This window comes from Schistocerca serialis, chromosome 8 (genome assembly GCF_023864345.2).
Source record: "Schistocerca serialis cubense isolate TAMUIC-IGC-003099 chromosome 8, iqSchSeri2.2, whole genome shotgun sequence".
NCBI lineage: Eukaryota > Metazoa > Arthropoda > Insecta > Orthoptera > Acrididae > Schistocerca > Schistocerca serialis.
In genome coordinates, this window is record NC_064645.1 from 323,297,735 (window position 1) to 323,322,367 (window position 24,633).

The 24,633-nt window shown below is 40.4% G+C and overlaps 1 protein-coding gene and 1 non-coding gene across 2 annotated transcripts in view; both read right to left on the reverse strand.

Moving 5' to 3' along the window:
• Positions 1 to 24,633, reverse strand: part of LOC126416998 (uncharacterized) — a 52,345-nt gene that overhangs the window by 21,232 nt on the left and 6,480 nt on the right. The window contains exons 2-3 of the mRNA XM_050084884.1: positions 847 to 1,072; positions 613 to 747 (exon numbers count right to left, since the gene is read on the reverse strand). Coding sequence (XP_049940841.1) covers positions 613 to 747; positions 847 to 1,072 — 361 coding nt within the window. The remainder of the gene's footprint in view (positions 1 to 612; positions 748 to 846; positions 1,073 to 24,633) is intronic.
• Positions 6,977 to 7,051, reverse strand: Trnas-uga (transfer RNA serine (anticodon UGA)). The gene has a single exon. It is a non-coding gene; the product is annotated as a tRNA-Ser (tRNA).

The window sequence follows — 24,633 nt, forward strand, 5'->3', positions numbered from 1 at the left end:
TAGGTGTCACTTGCATCGGTACCATCTGCGAACAGCCCACGGGGCTTCCGATGTTAACCATCAAATCATTTCTGCAAACAGTAAGGCTGCCACGATCCTTTTTTTGGAACACATCTGATAAGTTAGGCTTATTTCACAACTTGCTACTTCTCACTGTTCGCTAGTTGGCTAGTAAATATTCACTCTAGTTACATAACTGATCTGATATTCTGCAAGTTTACATTTTGAACATTAGGCGACACCACGACATAAATCTAGATGCCGCTATCTCGAGACCAGAGAGAGAGTTCTTTGCAGAATACAGGCTGACTACTATAGAGGAGATTTTTCAGTTTCCAAAAAGATCATAATATTCGGGGCACAAAATTATTTCACAAATCTGCAATAGATCGTCTTCTGTCTAGGCCTACAGCTACGCGAGTATGTTGGACGACTCTTCTTGACAATGACTGAATTTTTCAAAACACATATTTCTTTCAAATTACATCAAGGTATGAGGTTAGTGTCTTTTATCTCAACATATGAATTTTCACAAGTAAATTACTACTGCTATTACGATTTCAAATATATTTAAATTAAAACAATCATAGTTCTGAGTGCATATACACCTACCTGCTTCGTCTTTTGTTTATTTAAGAGTTTCCATAGTTTAGTTTTCTCTGCTTCCAACACGATCAGTAGATTTTTCTTTTCAGTATTCTGTTGAATAATTCGAGACAGAGCTTCCAGTCTCTCTTGCACTTCAGTCTGCAACAGTATTATAAATAATAATTAAGGACATGTCCAAGAGAACTAAATAAATATTGTAGATGAAGAAAATGATTGCGATATTTAAAGACGACAAACCTGCATTTTAAAAACTTTTCTGTCGTACTCTTGCCTTAATTTGTTCACAGAGGATCGCATCTCCGAAATATGCTTCTTAAGAATTGCTTCCGCTAAATGCTTTAAGTTCAGTTTCCGCCCAAATTTCTGTAGCATTGCTTCCCCTATCTCGATTTTTAGAGATTCAGCATCAAGCGCCATTTGCCGGCAGTCAGACGACATTCGCTTGTGATGTTCCTTATCCTTCCTGCAAAAAGGAAATAAACATTCACTCCTCCCTCCAAAAGGCACATTTTTCTCCTCCTCTCCGTCCGAACAGGCCTCGGAAGGACCATTGCACCGACCGACCGCCGTGTCATCCTCAGCTGATAGGCGTCACTGGATGCGGATATGGAGGGGCATGTGGTCAGCACGCCGCTCTCCCAGCAGTTGTCAGGTAACATGACTGAAGCCGCTACTTCTCATTCAAATAGCTCCTCAGTTGGCCTCACAAGGACTGAGCGAACCTCGTTTGCCAACAGCCCTCGCCAGACACGGACGGTCATCCATCCAAGGCCGACAGCGCTCAACTTCGGTGATCTGACGGGAGCCGATGTTACCACTGTGGCAAGGTCGTTAGCTAAAAGGCAGATTTTACTTAGAGGAAAGAAAGAACACTAGAAACAGATATCATAAAGTGTTCATAAATAATTCTTGCACCAGCAGAAGATCGGCTAATGTGTGCGGACTCAGATTCAAGGGGATCAGGGAATGAAAGGATGAAACTAAAATAAAACGTTACTGTGAAATAAAATTAAAAACACAGTAATAAAAAAGGCAGCCTACTCACAGCGCACATCTTTGTATATCTGTGCAAATAGAAGTCTGCTGCTGGGCAACATTCAGTACCATGTTTCTTCAGCTTGTGCATTGCAGTACGCTTAGATACCTTTTGGCATGCTGTCAGAAGGTGGTTGAGACATTGCTACTCGAGCCTGCCCCACTTTTGAGGTCATCTAGTGTGTTAGGAGAGTTCCTGTGACAAAGCACTGCAACATGTTCCAAGCATGCTCCATTGTACATGACACTAAAATATACTCTCTTTCAAATTCTAAAGGTGGCAGGGGTAAAATACAGGGAGCGAAAGGCTATTTACAATTTGTACAGAAACCAGATGGCAGTTATAAGAGTCGAGGGGCATGAAAGGGAAGCAGGGGTTGGGAAGGATGTGAGACAGGGTTGCAGCATCTCCCCAGTGTTATTCAATCTGTATATTGAGCAAGCAGTAAAGGAAACAAAAGAAAAGTTCGGAGTAGGTATTAAAATCCATGGAGAAGAAACAAAAACTTGGAGGTTCACCGATGACATTGTAATTCTGTCAGAGACAGCAAAGGACCTGGAAGAGCAGTTGAACGGAATGGACAGTGTCTTGAAAGGAGGGTATAAGATGAACATTAACAAAAGCAAAACGAGGATAATGGAATGTAGTCGAATTAAGTTGGGTGATGCTGAGGGAATTAGATTAGGAAATGAGACACTTAAAGTAGTAAAGGAGTTTTGCTATTTGGGGAGCAAAATAACTGATGATGTTCAAAGTAGAGACGATATAAAACGTAGACTGGCAATGGCAAGGAAAGCGTTTCTGAAGAAGAGAAATTTGTTAACATCGAGTGTAGATTTAAGTGTCAGGAAGTCGTTTCTGAAAGTATTTGTATGGAGTGTAGCCCTGTATGGAAGTGAAACATGGACAATAAATAGTTTGAACAGGAAGAGAATAGAAGCTTTCGAAATGTGGTGCTACAGAAGAATGCTGAAGATTAGATGGGTAGATCACATAACTAATGAGGAGGTGTTGAAGAGGATTGGGGAGAAGAGGAGTTTGTGGCACAACTTGACGAGAAGAAGGGACCGGTTGGTAGGACATGTTCTGAGGCATCAAGGGATCACAAATTTAGCATTGGAGGGCAGTGTGGAGGGTAAAAGTCGTAGAGGGAGACCAATAGATTAACACACTAAGCAGATTCAGAAGGATGTAGGTTGCAGTAGGCACTGGGAGATGAAGAAACATGCACAGGATAGGGTAGCATGGAGAGCTGCATTAAACCAGTCTCAGGACAGAAGACCGCAACAACAACAACTAAAATACGACTGCCACTCTTCCCTGGCCAACCTGGAGAAGTCCATCAGTACATGGCTGCCTTCAAGCTCCTCTAAGATATTCATCAGGTTTCAGGCAAATCCTGTACTCGACTGTGAAAAGAAACCAATGCACACATCTGGATCCCATTCCAGACTTTCCATTCCCCACCTTACTCAAGCACCACAGTACAGGTAGGGAGAGAGGGAGGGAAGAGTGCAAATTGATCAAGTGCAAATGGTTCTGTAATGTCTGCGCATCCAGTCACCTCCAGAAAGCAGCATACATTCTTCTCGGGGTACCTATGAACTAAAATTTGCAGTTATCAGTTATCAGCTCGTGTTAATGATGGTGAAATATTCTTATGTGGCATATCTTCAGTGTTTTGGGGCCTGTGATAGCAGCTGAAAATTCGAATGACGATGCTGTGCCACACACTAATTCAGTGGGTAGCTATCCATCCTGGCAACCCTTCTTGCTGCGAAATGGTGATGTGTTCACAGTATATGGTTGAAATACTGGGTTACTGAACAGTGAACAGAGGCCGCATTGTCTCATTCATGATTGGTGATGCAGCATGTTCTACTGAATTCGACTGACAATGAAAGCTGACTTTTACCGTCTCTACACAGGTGGAATTTGCTGTGGTCAAAATATTGTTCAGAAAGTGGCTTCCAATAATAAAAACATCGACTATGAAAGTACGAGGGTATGTTGAAAAGCAATGTCTCTGATTTAGTTGTGTGAGAACTCTTAAAGCTTTTTAAATAAAACGAAGTTTACTAACATTCTATGTCTTTGTTCTTCACGTCTGCATATTTATTTCTCTACACAGTCACCCTGGCGGTGAACACATTTCTCTCAACGAGACCAGTTTGTTGATACTGGGGTCTTTTAGCTGCTTACCTGGTGGGCTACAATCAAGGAAGATGAGTATTCACGGGCCTCACATAATATACTTAACATTAACAGCAACCGCTGAGTAAAAAAAAAGTTGGGACAGTAGGAATATACGCTGACCGAAAAAAGATCACAACACCAAACAGGAATTTACGACGCAAAAGACAGTTGGTAGGTGTGTTTGTACATCTGAAAGAGGATTTATATTTAGATTTCAAGCTAGTCACATAAAAGTGGTGCTAGTAGCTCCAATATGAGGATGCACATCAAGTTTGCCTTAAATACAGACTGTAACGGTCATGAGCATAATTAGCTCTGAGATTGGACCTGGCTGATGTCAAGAACTTAAGAATGCCTTTAAGGTGACAAAAATGCCATTATCAACATCTCACTGACTTTGACCAAAGTCATGTAGTGGAGCTACAAGAAGCTATATTTTCCTTCAGCGATATCGTGGAAAGACTTGGCAGCAATGTAGCCACTGTACATGGCTACTGAGAGCGTTGGTCACGAGCATGTACGGTCACAAGATGGCCATGCTCAGGACAACCACGACACTACCGAGACGGAAGATCATCATGTTTGGCATGTGGCTCTGCCATATCATATTGCATCTCCAGCAGCAATTTGAGCAGCAGTTGGCACCGCAGTGACATAACAAAATTTTACAAATCGGTTACTTCAAAAACAGCTCCAAGCCAGACACCCTGCAGCATGCAGTCCAATGACCCCAAAAAACCGCCATAAGCGACTTCAGTGGCACGTGAGCTCACTGGAGGGCAGTGTGGAGGTCTGTTGTGTTTTCTATTTATTTTATTTATTTCTTTTATTATCCATCTTTAGGCATTAAAAATGCAATTGATGTCGTCATTCGTGTACATATACAGTTTACATAACTAACAGAAATGGTGTAATATATTGTAGATCATTATTGTCTAATAAGATACAAAAATTTGTCCTTGATGCTGCACAAGGTATTTGCATTATATTTACATGTATAAGTTTAATCTAAGTGAAACTATATTAGTACCAGTACTTAAGATCATCTTTAGAGCACATTATAAACTCTTCTATTGTATAAAAAGCTTTTTCTCTTAGTCATTTCTTTGTGACACTTTTAAAGTCATTCAGTGACACATTATGTGCCTCTATTGGCAACATGTTAAATAGTTTTACTCCCATTTACCATCTTGAGTTTTCTTTAGTCTAGCAATTGGAATGTCAATTTGCTGTTTTATATGTGTGTCATGGTGATGGATATATTGTCGTAGTTTGTGACTATGTTGGTTTTCTTTTGTGTGTATCAGACAACTTAGTATGAAGAGGACTGCAACTGTTAGTATTTTTAGATTTTTGAAATATGGTCTACAAGACTCATTATTTCTGACTCCGTGGATGCATCTGACTGCCTTCTTTTGCCAAATGAAATCTTGTTTTGCTCCGGTGAGTTTCCCCACAACAAAGTGGCATATGTTAAATGGGTGTGGAAAAAGGCATAGTATGCTTTGAGTAATAACTTACCACTAACACATGACCTTAGTTTACCCAATAAAATATGTCACACGTGCTAACTTAGCGCAAATGTAATCAGTATGACTCTTCCATGTTAATTTTGAGTCAAGATGGATCCCAAGTAGTTTAGCTGAGACACAATCAATCTTATCACTCTTAACACACAAGCTAAAGAGAATATTTACAGTTTTATCATGATTTATATGCAAGTCGTTGAGTTGGAACCACTTGACGGCTGCTCTGAGATGAGCCTCACTTTCCTCGTTTAATTTTCGTAAATCTTTCCCTGCTGTAACAAAAGTTGTATCATCTGCATAGAGTGTGGATTTACATAACATGGTGCTGGGCAAGTTATTTACATATATTATAAAAAGTAAAGGTCCAAACACAGAGCCTTGTGGTACACCCTGCATGATATCCAAGACATTTGACCTCATATTGTTAAAATGCACTATTTGTTTTCTGTCACTCAGATAGGATCTGATCAGAGATTGTTCTGAGCCTCTAATACCATAGCAGTACAGTTTTTCTAGTTGTATCCTGTGACTGACAGAGTCAAATGCCTTGCTGAGGTCCACAAGAGTGGCATTAACTGATAATCCTGATTCAGATGATGACAATACATATGAAACAACATCTTCAACTGCTTTTACTGTTGACAGGCCGGACCTGAAGCCATACTGAGAGTTACTAAGAATATTATTCACAGACAGATGTTGACTGATTTGGAGCTGTATGCAATATTCCACTACTTTTGATATGATGGGTACAAGGGAGACTGGCTGGTAATTATTAGGACAAGACTTGTCACCTTTCTTGTGCAGTGGAGTAATGACTGCCATTTTTAAGGATGAAGGGAAACAGCCACTGACAAACATTCAGTTCGTAAGAGAAAAGAGTGGATGTGCTATTACATCTGCTATTTTTTCATTACAAAATTGGAGAGACCGTAAGTGTCTTATGATTCTGAGTAACTTAATTTTGCTATTGCAGTTTTAATATCTGTTACTTTTACTTTTTTCCATTTAAACACAGGAACCATATCCTCAAAATTTTGTAGACATGAATTTCTATTATTTGAGATATGGTTGTTGTCACATTTATGGATATGTTCATTTTCAGTACTGTTATTCATACTGGCAGCATTAATGAAGTAGGTGTTGAAATCATCTGGTGTGATACAAGCATCACATGAATTATTTTTGTTAACATCTTTATTTCTACCCAGATGAGTCTTGATAACAGTCCAGGCTGCTTTGCATTTATTTAGGGACTTATTAATATAATTATCATTTGACTTGCACTTGCTTTACCTAATTTCCGTCTTGTATTCGTTCCTCAAACTAATGTAGTTTGCTTTTTCGGCTTCACTATTTTTTGATTTGTCCTAGGAAATCATTAACAGAGTTCTGAGCCTTTGTAGGTCAGGTGTGAACCAGTTATGCACTGATGTGAGACCATGTTTCCTCATAGTTCCTTTATTTTTTCTTGTTACTTTAGGGCAGCAAGTTTTAAATGTATCTGACAATGCACTAATGAATAATGAAAATGCTTCCAGAATGAGATTTTCACTCTGCAGCGGAGTGTGCGCTGATATGAAACTTCCTGGCAGATTAAAACTGTGTGCCCGACCGAGACTCGAACTCGGGACCTTTGCCTTTCACGGGCAAGTGCTCTACCAACTGAGCTACCGAAGCACGACTCACGCCCGGTACTCACAGCTTTACTTCTGCCAGTATCTCGTCTCCTACCTTCCAAACTTTACAGAAGCTCTCCTGGTTCGCAGGAGAGCTTCTGTAAAGTTTGGAAGGTAGGAGACGAGATACTGGCAGAAGTAAAGCTGTGAGTACCGGGCGTGAGTCGTGCTTCGGTAGCTCAGTTGGTAGAGCACTTGCCCGCGAAAGGCAAAGGTCCCGAGTTCGAGTCTCGGTCGGGCACACAGTTTTAATCTGCCAGGAAGTTTCAATGAAAATGCTTTTTCAATATGATTACTTTCCAGCAGAATGTAATTCTAATTTGTTATCTTTATTTGCGATCTGTAGTTATCAATGTTCTCTTCATTCAAAAGCCTAATGTACTTAATTTTATTGGAGACAGATGTGGGCTCTTTTGTTATCAATTTTAACCAAATACCTTCATGGTCTGATAAAAAATGAGTATTGAATAGCCCTAGTTCATACCGATTTGACTCAACATTTGTGATTACATTATCAAGGCAGGCAGACTGTCTTGTTGGGTTTTCATTAATGCAGTGCAGGTCTTGTGAGCTTAGCATATTCAGAAGATTAAGTTGTTTAGGTGTGTTCTGCCTTATATCAATATTTATGTCACCAAAAATTAAAATCCTATATTTAGGCCACTTATTGAGGTGTAGTATCAGTTTCTGTAAGGCCTGTGCAAATACTTCAACATCATTATCAGGTGTGAAACAAATACTAACAAAGAGATAGAGCGGCTGGCCAGTACTTACCTCAGCTCAGTACAGCCAATAGATACACATAAAACAGAACCGAAAATTTACGTTCCTAGCTTTCGGAACAAATGTTCCTTCATCGGGGAGGAGAGAGGGGAAAGAAAGGGAAGAAGGGAAAGGAGATTCAGTTACTCACAACCCAGGTTATGAAGCAACAGGGAAAGGAAAATAGGGAGGGTAGCAAGGATGGAGGCATGGTTGTCAGAGGGAAGCCAAAGATATATAAGAATATCTTTTTCCCTCTGACAACCATGCCTCCATCCTTGCTACCCTCCCTATTTTCCTTTCCCTGTTGCTTCATAACCTGGGTTGTGAGTAACTGAAGAATATCTTTTTCCCTCTGACAACCATGCCTCCATCCTTGCTACCCTCCCTATTTTCCTTTCCCTGTTGCTTCATAACCTGGGTTGTGAGTAACTGAATCTCCTTTCCCTTCTTCCCTTTCTTTCCCCTCTCTCCTCCCCGATGAAGGAACATTTGTTCCGAAAGCTAGGAACGTAAATTTTCGGTTCTGTTTTATGTGTATCTATCGGCTGTACTGAGCTGAGGTAAGTACTGGCCAGCCCCTCTATCTCTTTGTTAGTATTTGTTTCACATCTTTATATGAGATTTTCCATTAATCATTATCAGGTGTGCGGTATACAGACACAATTATGAGTTTTAACATGGGCAGTAACATTGCTGCTATTTCCAATACATTTTCTATACAGTAATCATTAACACTAAGGGTGCTGTAATCCGAGTCTATACCACTACTAACATATACAGAGGCTCCCCCATAGTTGTGTGTTGGTGTACAATAACCTGTTATTAAATCAAAGCCTGGGGGTACATATAACTGCAGTTGGTCTTCACTTTGTTCATTGATACATAATATAATATTCTTGTTCATTCCTAACAAAAAACTCAGGTCATCAGTTTTGTTTCTTAATGACCTGTTATATATATATGTACAAATAATAATGAGTCATCCTCACAAAGGGGTAGTGCTGGATTCCTCTGTAGCAGTATATCAGTTTGTTCACTTTGCTTGTACATTCTTCTGTCACTTGTTGATTGTGTACTTACAACTCTGGCTAGTTTCTTGATCGTGTTGGATCCAGATGATGATGAGATGATTTGCCTGGTGCCATCCATAAAAAAAATCACTGCTCCTCTGTGGAACTTTTATCACTCTGTGCAAATACTTCAACATCATACAGTAGCTTGTTTGTTTTCACTCATGTCTTGCGTACTTGCTTTTCTCACTTTTACAGCTTGATTGCTTACATTCACTGGCTGAACACTTACATTTAAATCATCTGTTCTTTGAATGTTCTTATTCACTGACTGAGAACTTGCTTTTAACTGACCCACTTGACCTGGAAATGACAACATGACATTTATATGTGTAGATGATGTGCTGACAGTTCCTGGAGACTTTCTTCTTTGCTGGGAAGTGGACCGGATAATGATTTCACTTATGTTTATATTTGTAGTTGGTGCGCTGACAGGTTCTGGTGACTTTCTTCTCTGCTAAGAAGTGGACTGGATAACAGTGTCACTTCTGTTTATCATATGAACACCCTGTCCCAAAACTGGTGTCATCATATGACTGCAGTTTACTGAGGAGGTAGCTACCTTTGTCAATGTTGCCCTCCATGTGCACCTAGCAGAAGTAGCGATAGTTCTGCATACTTTCTGTTTTCCTTTTGCGTTGAGATGCATCCCATGTTTTGTGTAGTCTTCTCTATGTAGAAGTTGGTTCAAATCGATTACAGTGACGTTTGTACATGGAGATGCCAGGTCTATTATAATACAGTTAAGATTGTACAGCATATAGTTGTTTTCCGGCTTATCATATCTGTATGGGATTGTACACAGTAGCAGCTTAGTATGACGCATTCTTGAAATTAATCTTTGTACACTCGTTTTAAAAACTGCTGTGCTTCTGTTACTGTCATTAAAATCTCCAGTAACTACCACTAAGTCGTCCAAAGTGAAGCCCCTGGAGAGTTCGACTGCTTCCCTGACAATGATGAAAGCTTCTGATGAAAGCTGGCTCTGTCTCTGTGCCAGCGATGGCCGTGTGCTGATTAGAAGGAGGCCAGTTGAGGTCCTGCAACAACCTGTCTGTGTGCTAGACACACTGGACCTGTACCTGGAATTATGGTCTGGGGTGTGATGTGATACGACAGCAGGAGCACTCTTGTTGTTATTCCACACACCCTGAATGTTAATTTGTATGTCAGTCTGGTGATTCGACCTGTTATGCTTCCAGTCATGTACATCATACCACTGGGTGTTTTCCAACAGGATAACGCTCGCCCACATACCACTGTTGCAATCTAACATGCTGTACAGAGTGTCGTCATGTTGCCTTGGCCTGCTTGATCACCAATTCTGTGTCCAGTGACACCAATTCTGTGTCCAGTGAAGTGCATACGGGAGATCATCAGACAACAACTCCAGTGTCATCCACACCAGCATTAACCAATCCTGTATTGACCAACCAAGTGCAACAGACAAGGAACTAAACCACGCAAACTGACATCCAGTACCTGTACAACACAAAGCACACAGGTATGCATGCCGGCATGCAACATTCTGGCAGTTACACTGATCATTTCACATTTGCAATGACTTACCTCGTGCCTACATTAGCCTGTGATCTTGCAATGCTTATCACTTAAATATGTTACACAGAAAATGTATTCCTGAAATTTCATTATTCTACATCAATAATTTTTTCTTTATTATGATTTTTTCTGTCAGTTTGGTTAAAACATTTAAATAATTTAGAATTTGTTAATTTATTATGTTTTATTCCAAAAAGGCAAGCTGGAATTAATATGACATTTTATGTATAAAATTTCATTAAAAATGTTTATATAAGTAATTACAATTGTTAATATATATAAGTAATTACAATTGATGTGACATTTGACTTAGAATTTGGGAAACTAATGTATCAGTATCATTTTTGATCAAAGTGGTTGCAATTCTCAAAGTGTTCTCAAGGTGTTATCTGAGATTTTTGTTTCTATTTTTAGTCTTTATGTGGCTTACTCTTGACAATAACTGTTTACAAATGTATGTGCTTCCGAAAAAAGACATATAATGCATGATTATGCAGCAAGGGATGTTTATCTCTAGGGAAGTATGATTTGTAAAAGTCCAGGAAAGATACAGGATGAAATTTTTATTTTAGTTGGGTGTCAGACTGCAAAACTCCATCCATTCCACCTGAAAATATACTGGCAACATATCTATTTTTTTTTTTTTTTTTTTTTTTTTTTTTGTAAAAAGTGTCGAATAAATACAAATGTTCTGACTATTTTTCAAAAATCGTAAAATTTATTTACAATTCTTGCATCAGATCGGAAAGTATGGCTGCATATTTCATCCCATCTTTATGTTCCAGATTATTGTCACTTTACATAAACAAAATTCTAAGGATTTTTTTTAACTGATTATGAGGCAGATGCTGACTTCGTGGGCCCCACTGACACATGTTTTGGGCTGCATATGGCCTGCACTGCAGGTTGGACACCCCTGTCATAGATTATCTAACTTTGTTGACAGAACCACAACCTCACCTCTGCTTGCACTGTTCCATCCTCAAAGACATTCTTTAAGTTTTGGAAAAATGTGAAAATCAGATGTGACCAAGTAGGGATTGTAATGAGCATGATTGTTGATAGTGAATCCCAGGTGTTAGACTGTTGCAGCACTTGTGTGTGGTCTGGCACTGTCGTGCTGATGGAGAGGGTGCTCCATGTGTGGAGAAGTCTTCAAATTCATGGTTTCAGTTTTCTGTGTATCTCATAATGCACTGACCTAGTTATTTACACACTGCTGTGTTACATCCTAAAGATTGGAGCCCTTTAGCAGCAGAGTGTTGCAGCTTATACCAGCAAAGCAGGAAAGTCAACCGGGTAACATGCATTATACATAACACCTCCCCTATCTTGAGAAGAGAACACAAAGTTCAGAGACAGCACTTTTCAGCACACCCTCAAAATGCATGTGATGCAAAACACATGGTCAGTATATGGCAGTGTTGATAACAATAGGGTCCCAAGAGCAGAGAAAGGCTTCAGCAGTAACCATTTCACATGCATACATTATTTCTGCTGTTTCTTACAAGATTTGACAGTCTGTGTCACTCAGTGATATTTGAATATTATCTTGGCCTTCATAATTTATCAGTGTGTTCAGTCAATAACAGGCACAGTATTGTTCTAGTTGCATGCATGATGGGAGAGCGTGGATCACTTTCATACATAAAGCCAGCGTCCAGTGTTGTGTGTTCTGGATAACAGCAAAAGTCAGACATCAAAGGCTTGGATGTTGTCTACACCAGATGATGCTGTGATGTTTATGTTTAGTAAATACAGTATTCCTCAATTTCTTTTAATGAGGTAATTTTGACCTTCTTTTAATTAATGTTGAAAAGTGTTTTGGTGAGTCAATTGCTGTCTGTTCTTCAATGTGGCCACAGATTTCAAGTGTATCTCATAGTTTTAGTGAACTTATCTGTTTGCATATAGGACTCTGATGTTTTCCTCTTCATCCTGATTCCATTTCCTTATATAGGGCCAAAAAAGTTTACTACAAATTTTTTGCTCCTGTTACTGAATTTCTGAAGTATAGAGCACTCTTCAACAGTTATGGTCTCTGGTGCATATAGTGCTTCTGGTAGAAGACTTTATTGTAATGCCACAGATTCATATTGAGCAATGTTAGTTTTTTGTTATAGTGATGCCATGTAATTATGAATGCCTTTTGAAGTTTCATGGCTCTTCCTAGGTTTTAATTGCAAACCAGCTGTAATAGAAGTGTGATCTTCCCAAGCTATATGAAGGAGTATACCTATAAATTCATCCTGCATTCCATCTTTAGTACAACTTTCCTGATATTTTGATATAGATTTTCCACATAACAGCTTCTGTCATAAGATATCTGGAAGCCTGCTTTTGTTGCTATCTTGTATAGTTTTTCGAGGGCATATTTAGTTTCTGCTGTAGTCTTACTGATCCCTGCTAAATCATCATCAAAGGTAAAACATTTAACATTGATTTTGCATCCAGTTTTTGATGTTCATATCTTTGTTGTCTTTATCCCATTCTCTCATAACTTTGACGTGAACTAAGTTAAACAGTAGGGAAGAGAGACAGTCTCCTTTTCCAAAAGATTTTATTTCATTTTCTTTATGTGACAGTACCCAACCCCACCATGATAAGAGACAGTGATCAGTGTCTGTTACTGTTTGCAGCAGTCAGATTATGGCTGCATAGGATTTGTTACCACTAGTGGTTGAAAGTTTACAAGCATTTCATCACAAAATTCTCACATGCATGATGCTGAGGTTAAGAAAATGTGTCTCATCTGGTCTTGCAACTGCCTTTGGGCTCATGCGGCATCAGGCAGTGCTTCATTTTTTTTCATGATTGCATACAGTGGGAATACAGGTACGACCCCAGAGACACAAATAAACATGTGGCAGTGTGATATCCAACTGCACATGAGGTGTCTGTTCTGGAAATATGTACAAGAACAGACACTACACATGTTATGGTATAGATACACTATTCAATCAAAAGTATCCAGACACCTGGCTGAAAATGACTTAAAAGTTCGTGGTGATCTCCATCAGTGATTCTGGAATTCAATAGGGAATTGGCCCACCCTTAGTCTTGATGACAGCTTCCACTCTCAAGGGAATATGTTCAATCAGGTGCTGGAAGGTTTCCCGGCAGCCCATTCTTCATGCACTAAGGAGAGGTATCGATGTCGGTTGGTGAGACCTGGCACAAAGTCGGCATTCCAAAACATCCCAGCAGTGGTCTATAGGATTCAGGTCAGGACTCTGTGCAGAAAAGTCCATTACAGGGAAATTATTGTCATGTAACCACTTCACCACAGGCCGTGCATTATGAACAGGTGCTCGATCATGTTTAAAAAATACAGTCGCAATCCCCGGAGTGGGAAGCAAGAAGGTGCATAAAACATCAATGTAGGTCTGTGCTATGATAGTGCCATGCAAAACAACAAGGGGTACAAGCCCCTTCCATGAAAAACATGACCACACCATAACACCACTGCCTCCAAATTTTACTGTTGACACTACACATGCTGACAGATGACGTTCACCAGGCATTCACCATACCCACACCCTGCCATCAGATTGCCGTATTGTGTACCATGATTCGTCACTCCACACAACATTTTTCCACTGTTGGTCGTCCAATGTTTCCACTCCTTACACCAAGCAAGCCATCGTTTGGCATTTACCGGCATGATGAGTGGCTTATGAGCAGCCGTTCAACCATGAAATCCAAGTTTTCTCACCTCCTGCCTAACTACCATAGTACTTGCAGTGGATCCTCATGCAGTTTGGAATTCCCATGTGATAGTTTGGATAGATGTCTGCCTATTACACATTACGACCCTCTTCAACTGCCAGGGGGTCTCTGTCAGTCAACAGACGAGGTCGACCTGTACACTTCTGTGCTGTACATGTCCCTTCATGTTTCCACTTCACTATCACATCAGAAACAGATGACCTAGGGATGTTTAGGAGGATGGAAATCTCATGTACAGATGTATGATACAAGTGACACCCAGTCACCTGACCACATTTGAAGTCCATGACTTCCATGAAGTGCCCCATTCTGCTCTCTCAAGATGTCTAATGACTACTGAGGTCATTGATATGGAATATCTGGCAGTACATGGCAGCACAATGCACCTGATATGAAAAACTTATTTGATCACATAATGTACCTCTCAAAAAGCATATGACTATTTCGGTATGGATTCATGCCATTATTCATCCCCTCGTGGGAAACCAATGATGCTGTGAACAACAAAGAATATGACTTGGATTACATCAGTGGTGAGCAGCACCTTGGAACTTGAGTTGGATGGGAGGCATTTCCGAGTGTCCGCAGCAGTTAAGGAAACTGTCGTAGAGAAGCAGAGGTTCTGGGTTCGTTTCCTGGTCCGGTCACAAATTTTCAAGTGCAGCTTTTGAATTATTTTAACATCCAAAGGAGCTACATCACATAGACTTCCCTTTAGTTATTGGGCTATCCACTGACATATTTTATAATATACATTTTCTTCCACCTTCACTAATTTTGTATAATACTATTTAAAAACAATAAAAAATGTTTTGTATCAGCACAGTTTTACAGAACGTATTTTGACCAGAGTTCTTGCTCTAAGGCACTGTACTACCTTAAATTGATTAACTTTTGTAATATTAATCAAACATTAATTGGATGATTTGATGTTATGAAATGAACCAAACTATCGAAATTTGTTCACAAATACACAAACAAACAATATTTCCCTACATAAATAAGAAAGCTTCTGGTCCACTAACACTGCCCTATTTTAATATACAAATAATTTGAATACAATACCCAGTTGTTCCCTACAAAGTCTACTACCAGTAGCATATTACAGATTTGCTTCTCAAATACATGTTAGCAACATTGTCCAAAATTTCCTCTTTGGGAGTTAAAACATATAATTTTTATTGATCAGATAACATACCTTTACAAGCGAAACATAGATTGCAATATATGGTTTTGAAGATAATTTTATTTAGATGAAGTATTTCATACCCATGGTAGTATTTATTCATGATTTTAATTATTGTATATAATTGTATAATTATTTCCATCACAATCTTGTTTGAAAAACAGCATAAGTTTCTACTATTTGAGCACTTCTTTTTTATTAACATCAAGTGTGAGAACACAATATAACTGATTAACTGTAAATAATTAATTAATAAATTAACAACATTACAAATTACATCATCAGACACTACCAGCCAACTTGGATTCAGCACAAATAAACCAGAGTTCTACAACGTGTTGCCCTGCCTTTTGGTGAGGCAATTACTAAAAATAAAAATATACCTGCTGGTGAGCTAAGCTCATTTTCCTTGCATGTTAATATTAGTTAATTTTTTTGTTACAGACCAATAATACCAAAGTCCATAGAAAGAAAGGACACTAGCATTCATCTTATAAATCATCTGAAGGAATAGGCCCACAAATGTGTGTGGAGACTGCCAAATTTTTTGGGGTGATGACAAGAATCACACTTGTGTAGAAAAGATTTTGCAGTTGGACAAAAACAGTGTTCATAGAGAGATCTTTTGTACATGCACCATGAACAATGACTTTACTGCTCTACATTGATAGGTCTAAAAGATGAAATAAATCTCAATAATGCACTGCTTCAGATCTGCCATGAGATTTAAATTTTTCCCATTTTAATTCAACAGCCACCAGTTCTAGTTTCCAGGCAGTGCTTTATTGAAATCCAGCATCACTGTTGATAAAGACAGTCTGTTATACTACTGTGTATGGACTCCTTAATAACACAATCGCAGGACAGTGAGGATAAGGTTTTAGGTGTTTCCACAAAATATGTGATACCATTTATTTAGACAATGGTCCATTATTCCCAATCTGTCAGGTTGCCCTGGCATGATCCTGTGTCCCATATAGCAGCTTATCATTTTTGTTTGTCATGGTCAGAAACCTACATACCACAAAACTACTTACACAGAATCATATTTGCGGGCCAAAAGTTATCATTAACCCCACACAATGAGGTAGTGTCTTATGCTCCATGTATATAGAACATATTTGGTCTCAGATCCAACAGTCTGCAGGTGAGTAGCAACATTTAAGAGCAGTGTTCTGATAGAATATTATTCTGAAACACAAAAACATAATGTATTTCCATCAAAGGCAAATAAAGATACAGAGGCAACTACTACAATGGTCTTTCTGTATTTCAGCAGCATGTCTTCATGAATCAAAAGGATCCTCAAAACATAAACATTTAGTACATTTTTTATCCACTATTAAAACTGAGAGTTATATTAAGTTTTGTCCAAGGTACTCTTGGCTTTATGAAATGCAGAGTACACAAGTTTCATGCCAGTGTGGCAAGTCTTATATTGGGCAGACTTATCACAATGAACAAGAATGCTATGTTGGTCACTGTTACAAACAGACCTAGGACAAACTGACGAATCAGCAGTAGTGGAGCATTTTAATAAACATAGTCTTATATTGGGCAGACTTATCACAATGAACAAGAATGCTATGTTAGTCACTGTTACAAACAGACCTAGGACAAACTGACGAATCAGCAGTAGTGGAGCATTTTAATAAACATGCAGCATCATATGTTTTATTGAAACACTGAATTTTTGTGCTCAGCATCAACATTCTGCAATTGTGTTTCTAACACAGTCAGTCATATGCATCCATACGGCAAACAATCTCATCAACAATGATGTGGGATTTCCATTGAATACTGTCTGGATCCCAGTGATGTCTGCTGTTTACAAAAAAGAGGAGATTCAACAACTGATAACAGACACAACACAGGACATCACAGCAATTTAATTCAGCTTTTAACCATAGCAACATCAGGCAGCACAGTCATTGTGTATGGCACATGCTCGGAAGGCCTCTATTAAACAGAGTTCACAATGAGCACCATTTTCATCCATAGAGCTTTTCTGTGTATGCATGTTTCCTGCTCATGGACATGTTGCTGTGCAAATATTATTAGTCATGTCTTGCAGCTGTAACTACTGTAGCCACCTGACAATACCGGGTGACAGACACAAGAAATGTGTTTTGCACGAAAAAGTTGATTTATCAAAATGTATTTGCTACACTTTCATTATTTTTCAGTGTATCGCCCTACACACATCCACTATATGAACACAGATGATTGAATACAATGAAATTACATAAAATTATAATCACTGTATCACTGTAATAAATTCTACTGCTACGTTATAACATTAATGTATATTAAATTTGAACAGTTAATTAACAATCTGTGGATTTACTATGATGTGTGTTTACTTCTAATCACAAACAATCTTCATCATTCACACCAAATCCCTGCTGTGTTCAATAGGCCATTTCACAGCAGCAAAATCCAATGTGATGAGCACAGGTTTTGAGGTACAATATTGGGGGTGAGGTGGGGTGGGGGCAGCCAGGGGAGAGAGTGTGGCACTTAAAGTTACTTTGGTACATTCATTTGGAACTGCAACTTTACCACTGATAACTGTTAAAAGCCTTGCAGCAAGATTCACACAACCACATTACTTATCATAGAGCGAAAGTAAAATCATCAGACAATTTTACAGAATGATTAGTGTGTCTACGAGAGTATTTTAATTGAGTTGTCAAATAATTTATGGGTCTTTTCAGAAGAAAGTACAACTTTGGTGTTGCAGCAACCAAGATTAGTTGGTGTGGCACCAGAATAACCAGTAGAGAGAAAAACTTTTGCAGGTAGAAAAAGGTAACAATTTGCAAATCAGATTATGAGAATGTTTGGTAGGGCAATTATGTAGAGATGAAGAAACAATAGCAAAAGATGAAGGACAACATCAAACCAGTCCCAAAAACATGATAATGACAGGAAAGATGCACACACATAGCTCTAGTTGCTTTTGCTCAGTTTGAATCCTGTAATGTGCCAAGCACTAGTTGTCACACAAAATGGCTTTTGAATGAAGTCCTGAGATGAATGAAGTACTCAGGTGGGCATGGCAGCCATGCCTACAATAGAAGTAAAGGAGAAACACATATGTGCGCATGCTGCAGAAAAACTGGACTTGCTGCTGCAACCAGTCACCACTGACTGAGTGCAGTAGAGGGCCACACACAGCAGTGCCTGGCGCTAACACATAGATTCTGACTGACCACTTTATGATGAATAGATGACTATGACCCTGATACCCAACTGCATCATACCTGCTATTAACATAATGTACCCTTGCTTGATCTGTCACTAACAGCAAGCAATCTGCTACTGCTATTACTACCTATCCATATTTTTTTCTTTTCCATTGGTGCTTGCTAAGGAAGTTTTATCATTCTGTCCTTAAACCTGCTCTTCTTCAATGGTCCTGTGTTACTGGGTAATCGTAACCAATGCAGAAGTGACAGTAGATGTTTTGTGACGATCACCAAGCTAGTGTGATGTGGAGGGAGTCCACTCATACTTTGGAGGGAATCCACTCTTACTTTGTTTTACATACTTAGAATGTAGGTAATTTTAGGCCAGGGCTGGGTCTTTTCCATGGAAGGGGGCAGTGTAGTGTCGCTATCCAGTCTTGTAGTAAAAAGTGGTGAGACAACCACTGTGTAGTATTTTGTTAGCAGCCACAGGCTGGTAATGTGAATCAGAATAACATACATGTAAGGGGATTGCAAGGCAAAGCTAGCTACACTCTGAGGAAAACTGCACCATCTCTTACTTTGGGAGATTTGACTAGGTGCAGGTTTTAGTGAAATAAATGCACCTCTGAGTGATATAAATATGTCTAAATTTTGAGGAAGAAGCATTCTTGTCACTGAAGTGCAGCAACACCACTATAATGCCACAGCCACACTGTGGTGATACAACTGGTCACCACCAGCAGCAGCTATGATAACGAAAACATGCTGCACCTGTTGCTGCCAGCACTAAGTTTCTCACGGTACTTGGTGCCTCAGCACTGCCAACCTGTCATCTGCACTTGCAGCTGCCAGTACTGAGTTCCCTCCCTGGAGTTTAGTACCATAGCACCAGCTGCCATCTGACACCCGCAAGGGAGCATTGGGTTGAAACCCATGACAGCTGCCTCCACATACTGCCACAGTGGCTGCATGTAGAGCCAATGTGCTGTCACAGACGCCAATGCTGATGGAGCTGTAGCGCACCTCTCACATCACAACCATGGCCTACAGAAGCTACCAATCATCCATGGGCCTGCAGTCAGCATTGCGCAGCACCTATGCAGCATCCTCTCACCAGGGCGGAAGCCGACACCCATACAACAGCAGCAGCCAGAGTCAACAGTGTGTTGCGTGTCTTGCCACACAAAGCACATCCGCAGGTTGAATAAAAACCTTCTTTATTGTTAGTAATGTTCCCACTGAGCCCTCCAGCCTGTCACTACAAATACTAACCCCACACAGTGGAACTCTGCTCTTCAGAATAATAAATTTCAAGGCACAAGTGCAAACCTATGCCATTCCACACCAAGAGGACTTTCTTACAAAGCATGTCAGTGGTGATAATTTTTGTAAGATAGATTTTGTTGATGCTTATTTTCAGATACCACTGGATGAGGCCCCCAAAACTTACATGATGTGCAGACTTTTTGGGGAAAGGTGAATTATTATTCTCAATTTGTCCAACAAGTGGCCAACACTCAAACCAACTGTTGAAGAAGGATGTTCAGTACAGGTGGATGGCTGTCTGTAAGCACACTTCCACACAGATGAAGTGTCTGCTGTGCTCAGCATCTTGACTAATGTCACTTTCTCCATCACATTCCCTGGTTTTGGATACTGATGTTCCTCCGTGTGACATAGGTACGGTGCTGGTGCATAGGAATGATGACGGTACTAAGCAACCAATTGTCTATGCATCAAAGGCACTGATGCCCACTCAATAGAAGTACTCGCAGATCGAAAAAGAAGCTTTGGTGAATATCTATGCCATTAAGAAATTCCACGTTTACCTATTCAGGGCAAAGTTTATGCTCATTACCAATCACAAACTACTGGTAGCACTCTTATGGGCACACTCCCAGCTACCAGAGAGGATAGCACAACAGCTCCACCATTGGCATTTTTCCACAGCTCTTACATTTATACCATTAAATACAAGCCCACGTCACAACACTCAAATGCAGATGCGCTCTCTCTTTTACCCTCAGGACCCAACCTAGCATTTGACCAACAGGAAATCTCCTGTTTCCATCTTGACATGGAATGGCAGCACACTCTGGGTGGGTTTCCCATTACAGCTACTCACATCAATGCAGACACATGCGACCCTGTCTTATGGTGTGTCATACACTACATGCTCCATGGGTGGCCCAGTTATTTTTCGAAGTCCACCAATCCAGGGCTCTGGCCTTGGGCTCACCTCTCCCAACATTTGTCAGTTGTCTGCAATGTTCTGCTTGACACAGAGATGGATATTCCCCTTCCCATGATACTGTTGACCCTATGTCCTCATGTTTTGCAACACCTACATCCTGGGCATTGGGGTATCAGATGAATGTGCTCCCAAGGTGGCATACCTACTGGCCTGGACTGATGATGCACAGTTGTTCTGCTTGTATGTGGCACCACCATTTTCCTCCTACATTTTTCATTCCCTGCCCCTCCCCCCCCCCCCCCCCCCCCCCCCCCATTGTCCCTGGGACTGTATTCATCTTTGCTGGCCCCTTTCTGGGCTCTGTGTGGCTCATTGTCATGGGCGAATGTGATCAGCATGTTGACCACCACCACCACTGATGCCACCCTCAATGCAGTCATTCATATTTTTTCCATCAAAGGACTTCCTCTCACTATTGTACCAGACAATGGTATCTGACACACAGCAATTGCTTTTGAACCATTCTGCACTTCCAGTGGTATACAGTGGTATAAAGCACCTGTTTAGTCCGAAATTTCACAAATCCTCCAATGGCAGAGCGAAATGTATGGTGTGCACGTTTAAATAACAAACAATTGAAAACATAGAACTGACTACATCTGCCGCAGACAAGAAGAGGAATACCATGAAGAACATTGCTGCTAATGCCCTCGTCGACGGCCCCTGTGTATTTGTTGGATGTAGAATTAATTTTAGCATAGACCTTAATGATACATTCAGTCATGGTAATGGTTGGCTTGCTGTAGCTATTGTACAAATCTTTCTGACCACCTACAGAACCACCACTGTCCATGACCACAGCCTGCTAGAACTCCTCCGTGAAAACCACAGAATACATTGCAACATCAATTACAGTAGTGGGAACCCCAAAATTGGGGAAATGATGCTAGCAGCAGACACAATGCTGCTTTGCAGTGCCACTTGTACAAATGCTTCATTGCAGACCTTCATTCTCTTGGCTTGCATGCCAGGATGCATCTCCAGCTATTGCTGTGTCCTGGAGGTGGGCTTTACATTAAAGCATACACATCAAAACAAACATAATGGTTCAGTGGCAGCTCTTGGTGACATCTCAGGCAACATCAGATCCCGGCAGCTTCCTCTTCATAAAAGCAAATCTCGCATCTTTCATTTGTTGATTGATGAATCACGTGGCAGTGTCGGACAGCAACATGATATAGGTCAACAAGGTGGTGCCAGGTCATTGTATCCATGATGCGGTCTTGTGCAGAGTCGGAAGAGGCTATAGGACAGGACATTGGTCTCATGCAGCTATAGCAGTGGTAGCGGCTCCAGGTAGACTAGGGCAGGCTGCCCAGACTGAATGAACAAAGCACTCATCTGATACTTCACAGCATGCAGCCAGACAGCCCCCACGACAGTTTAACACATCTACTCATGGCTTAGTAATTTTTATGCAGCACCTGAAAGCCAAAAATGTTAAATTCAGCATTCCTTTTCTGACATTAGATTGTACACCCCCTTTTAGATGTAATCAGGATCAGAAAGTGGTGTGGGCTTGTAATTGATATCCAGTATGCAGGTGTATAAAAAGAAACCATATTGGTTTATTTGCTCATGGCAATTACATCGTAAATATCACTTCAGGGGTGAGAGAAGGTAAGTACAGTGGCATCACATCCATCTTGAAGAAGAAGGGACCTAATCCATTAAGTGTCTGCTCTACGCAGCTGATCAGAACAGAAGTGAAAGACATTACTCAGTAGCATGTCCAGGAGCCCTCAGCCTCACAAGTCACATGATCCTATGAAATGATTTGATTGGCAAGGTGGCTTTGCTGATGATGATTCTTTCTATTTTGGCGTGAACTGGTTGATTGTTGTCACATCAGCTAAAAGGAAACGAATGATAAAGACAGCCTCTTTGAAATATTTAAACAGTACACATTACTCGCATTTGGAGCCTGAGGGGCGCCTTATACACAAGTATTAATAAAGAGGAAGTAATTCTGGTGGAAGTGAACTACATTACAGAGTCCCAATATTCTCAAATTAAGTGACTGACCATTCGTCATTATATCAAAACAAATTAAAAAATGATGCCCATTAGAATTCACAGAGCTTGCTCAAATGCAAGTGTGCCATTACCAGTGGTACAAAGGACACATACGAAAGATCACTCACATACGAGTTAAAGTTTTATAAACAACACAACACAGTTAATCTCTGTCAGGAAGATGCAACTAATGCTCTTTGCCACTCACAACTTCTCACACCTCACCATGATAGATAGGAAAGCTGTAAAAAAACATTTTGATATGCCCCAAGTCAACAAATCCCACAAACTGCTAATCACGACAAAAAAGGTCATCGGTGACAGCAATACCACAACACTTGAGTAGTGCTTGCCAGTATGCTGCAATCAACCTATCTTCAAAAGCAGGGGTGACACATTGCACATGGCACAAGCCCTGCTCATTAACTACCAGCATCTAGACCTCAGCAGTTTGTCAGCAGCAGAAATATACAGTACTTCAATCACATTCTTATATTTTAGCAATATTTGGTCGAAAGCTTATATTGTGACAATCTTTATGTTGTGCCTATCTGTGACTCAGCATCTACACTATATGGTGAGTAGCAACTTTCATTTTCATAATATTGTTACATTCCATCCTGGATTTTCCACTGTTTGCACCAGCACAGCAGATGCAATAGCAAAGCTTACTGTGCAATCAAGGCAGAGCAACCCTGGGCACACATCCACACAGTTCAACCACTGAGCCACATCTGTCTAATAAAGGTATGTCACTACACTGCTCAAAATTGTTGGTGCCAGTGACATCAGGCAGCACAGTTTACTAAATGTTCACTCTCCTTGCAATTACATCATTCTCTGTGATTTATATACATGGAGACAAGTTCTAAACATTACTTGAAAATATGTGACAAATTCTTTATGTTCCGCCAAAATCATATGTAATAATATGAATTAATAGAGGGAAACATTCCACATGGGAAAAATATATCTAAAAACCAAGATGATGTGACTTACCAAACGAAAGCGCTGGCACGTCGATAGACACACAAACACAAACATACACACAAAATTCAAGCTTTCGCAACAAACTGTTGCCTCATCAGGAAAGAGGGAAGGAGAGGGAAAGACGAAAGGATGTGGGTTTTAAAGGAGAGGGTAAGGAGTCTTTCCATTCCCGGGAGCGGAAAGACTTATCTTAGGGGGAAAAAAGGACGGGTACACACTCGCACACGCACACACACATATCCATCCACACATATACAGACACAAGCAGACATATACAGAGGCAAAGAGTTTGGGCAGAGATGTCAGTCGAGGCGGAAGTGCAGAGGCAAAGATGTTGTTGAATGACAGGTGAGGTATGAGTGGCGGCAACTTGAAATTAGCGGAGATTGAGGCCTGGTGGATAACGGGAAGAGAGGATATATTGTAGAGCAAGTTCCCATCTCCGGAGTTCGGATAAGTTGGTGTTAGTGGGAAGTATCCAGATAACCCGGACGGTGTAACACTGTGCCAAGATGTGCTGGCCATGCACCAAGGCATGTTTAGCCACAGGGTGATCATCATTACCAACAAACACTGTCTGCCTGTGTCCATTCATGCGAATGGACAGTTTGTTGCTGGTCATTCCCACATAGAATGCATCACAGTGTAGGCAGGTCAGTTGGTAAATCACGTGGGTGCTTTCACACGTGGCTCTGCCTTTGATCGTGTACACCTTCTGGCTTACAGGACTGGAGTAGGTGGTGGTGGGAGGGTGCATGGGACAGGTTTTACGCCGGGGGCCGTTACAAGGGTAGGAGCCAGAGGGTAGGGAAGGTGGTTT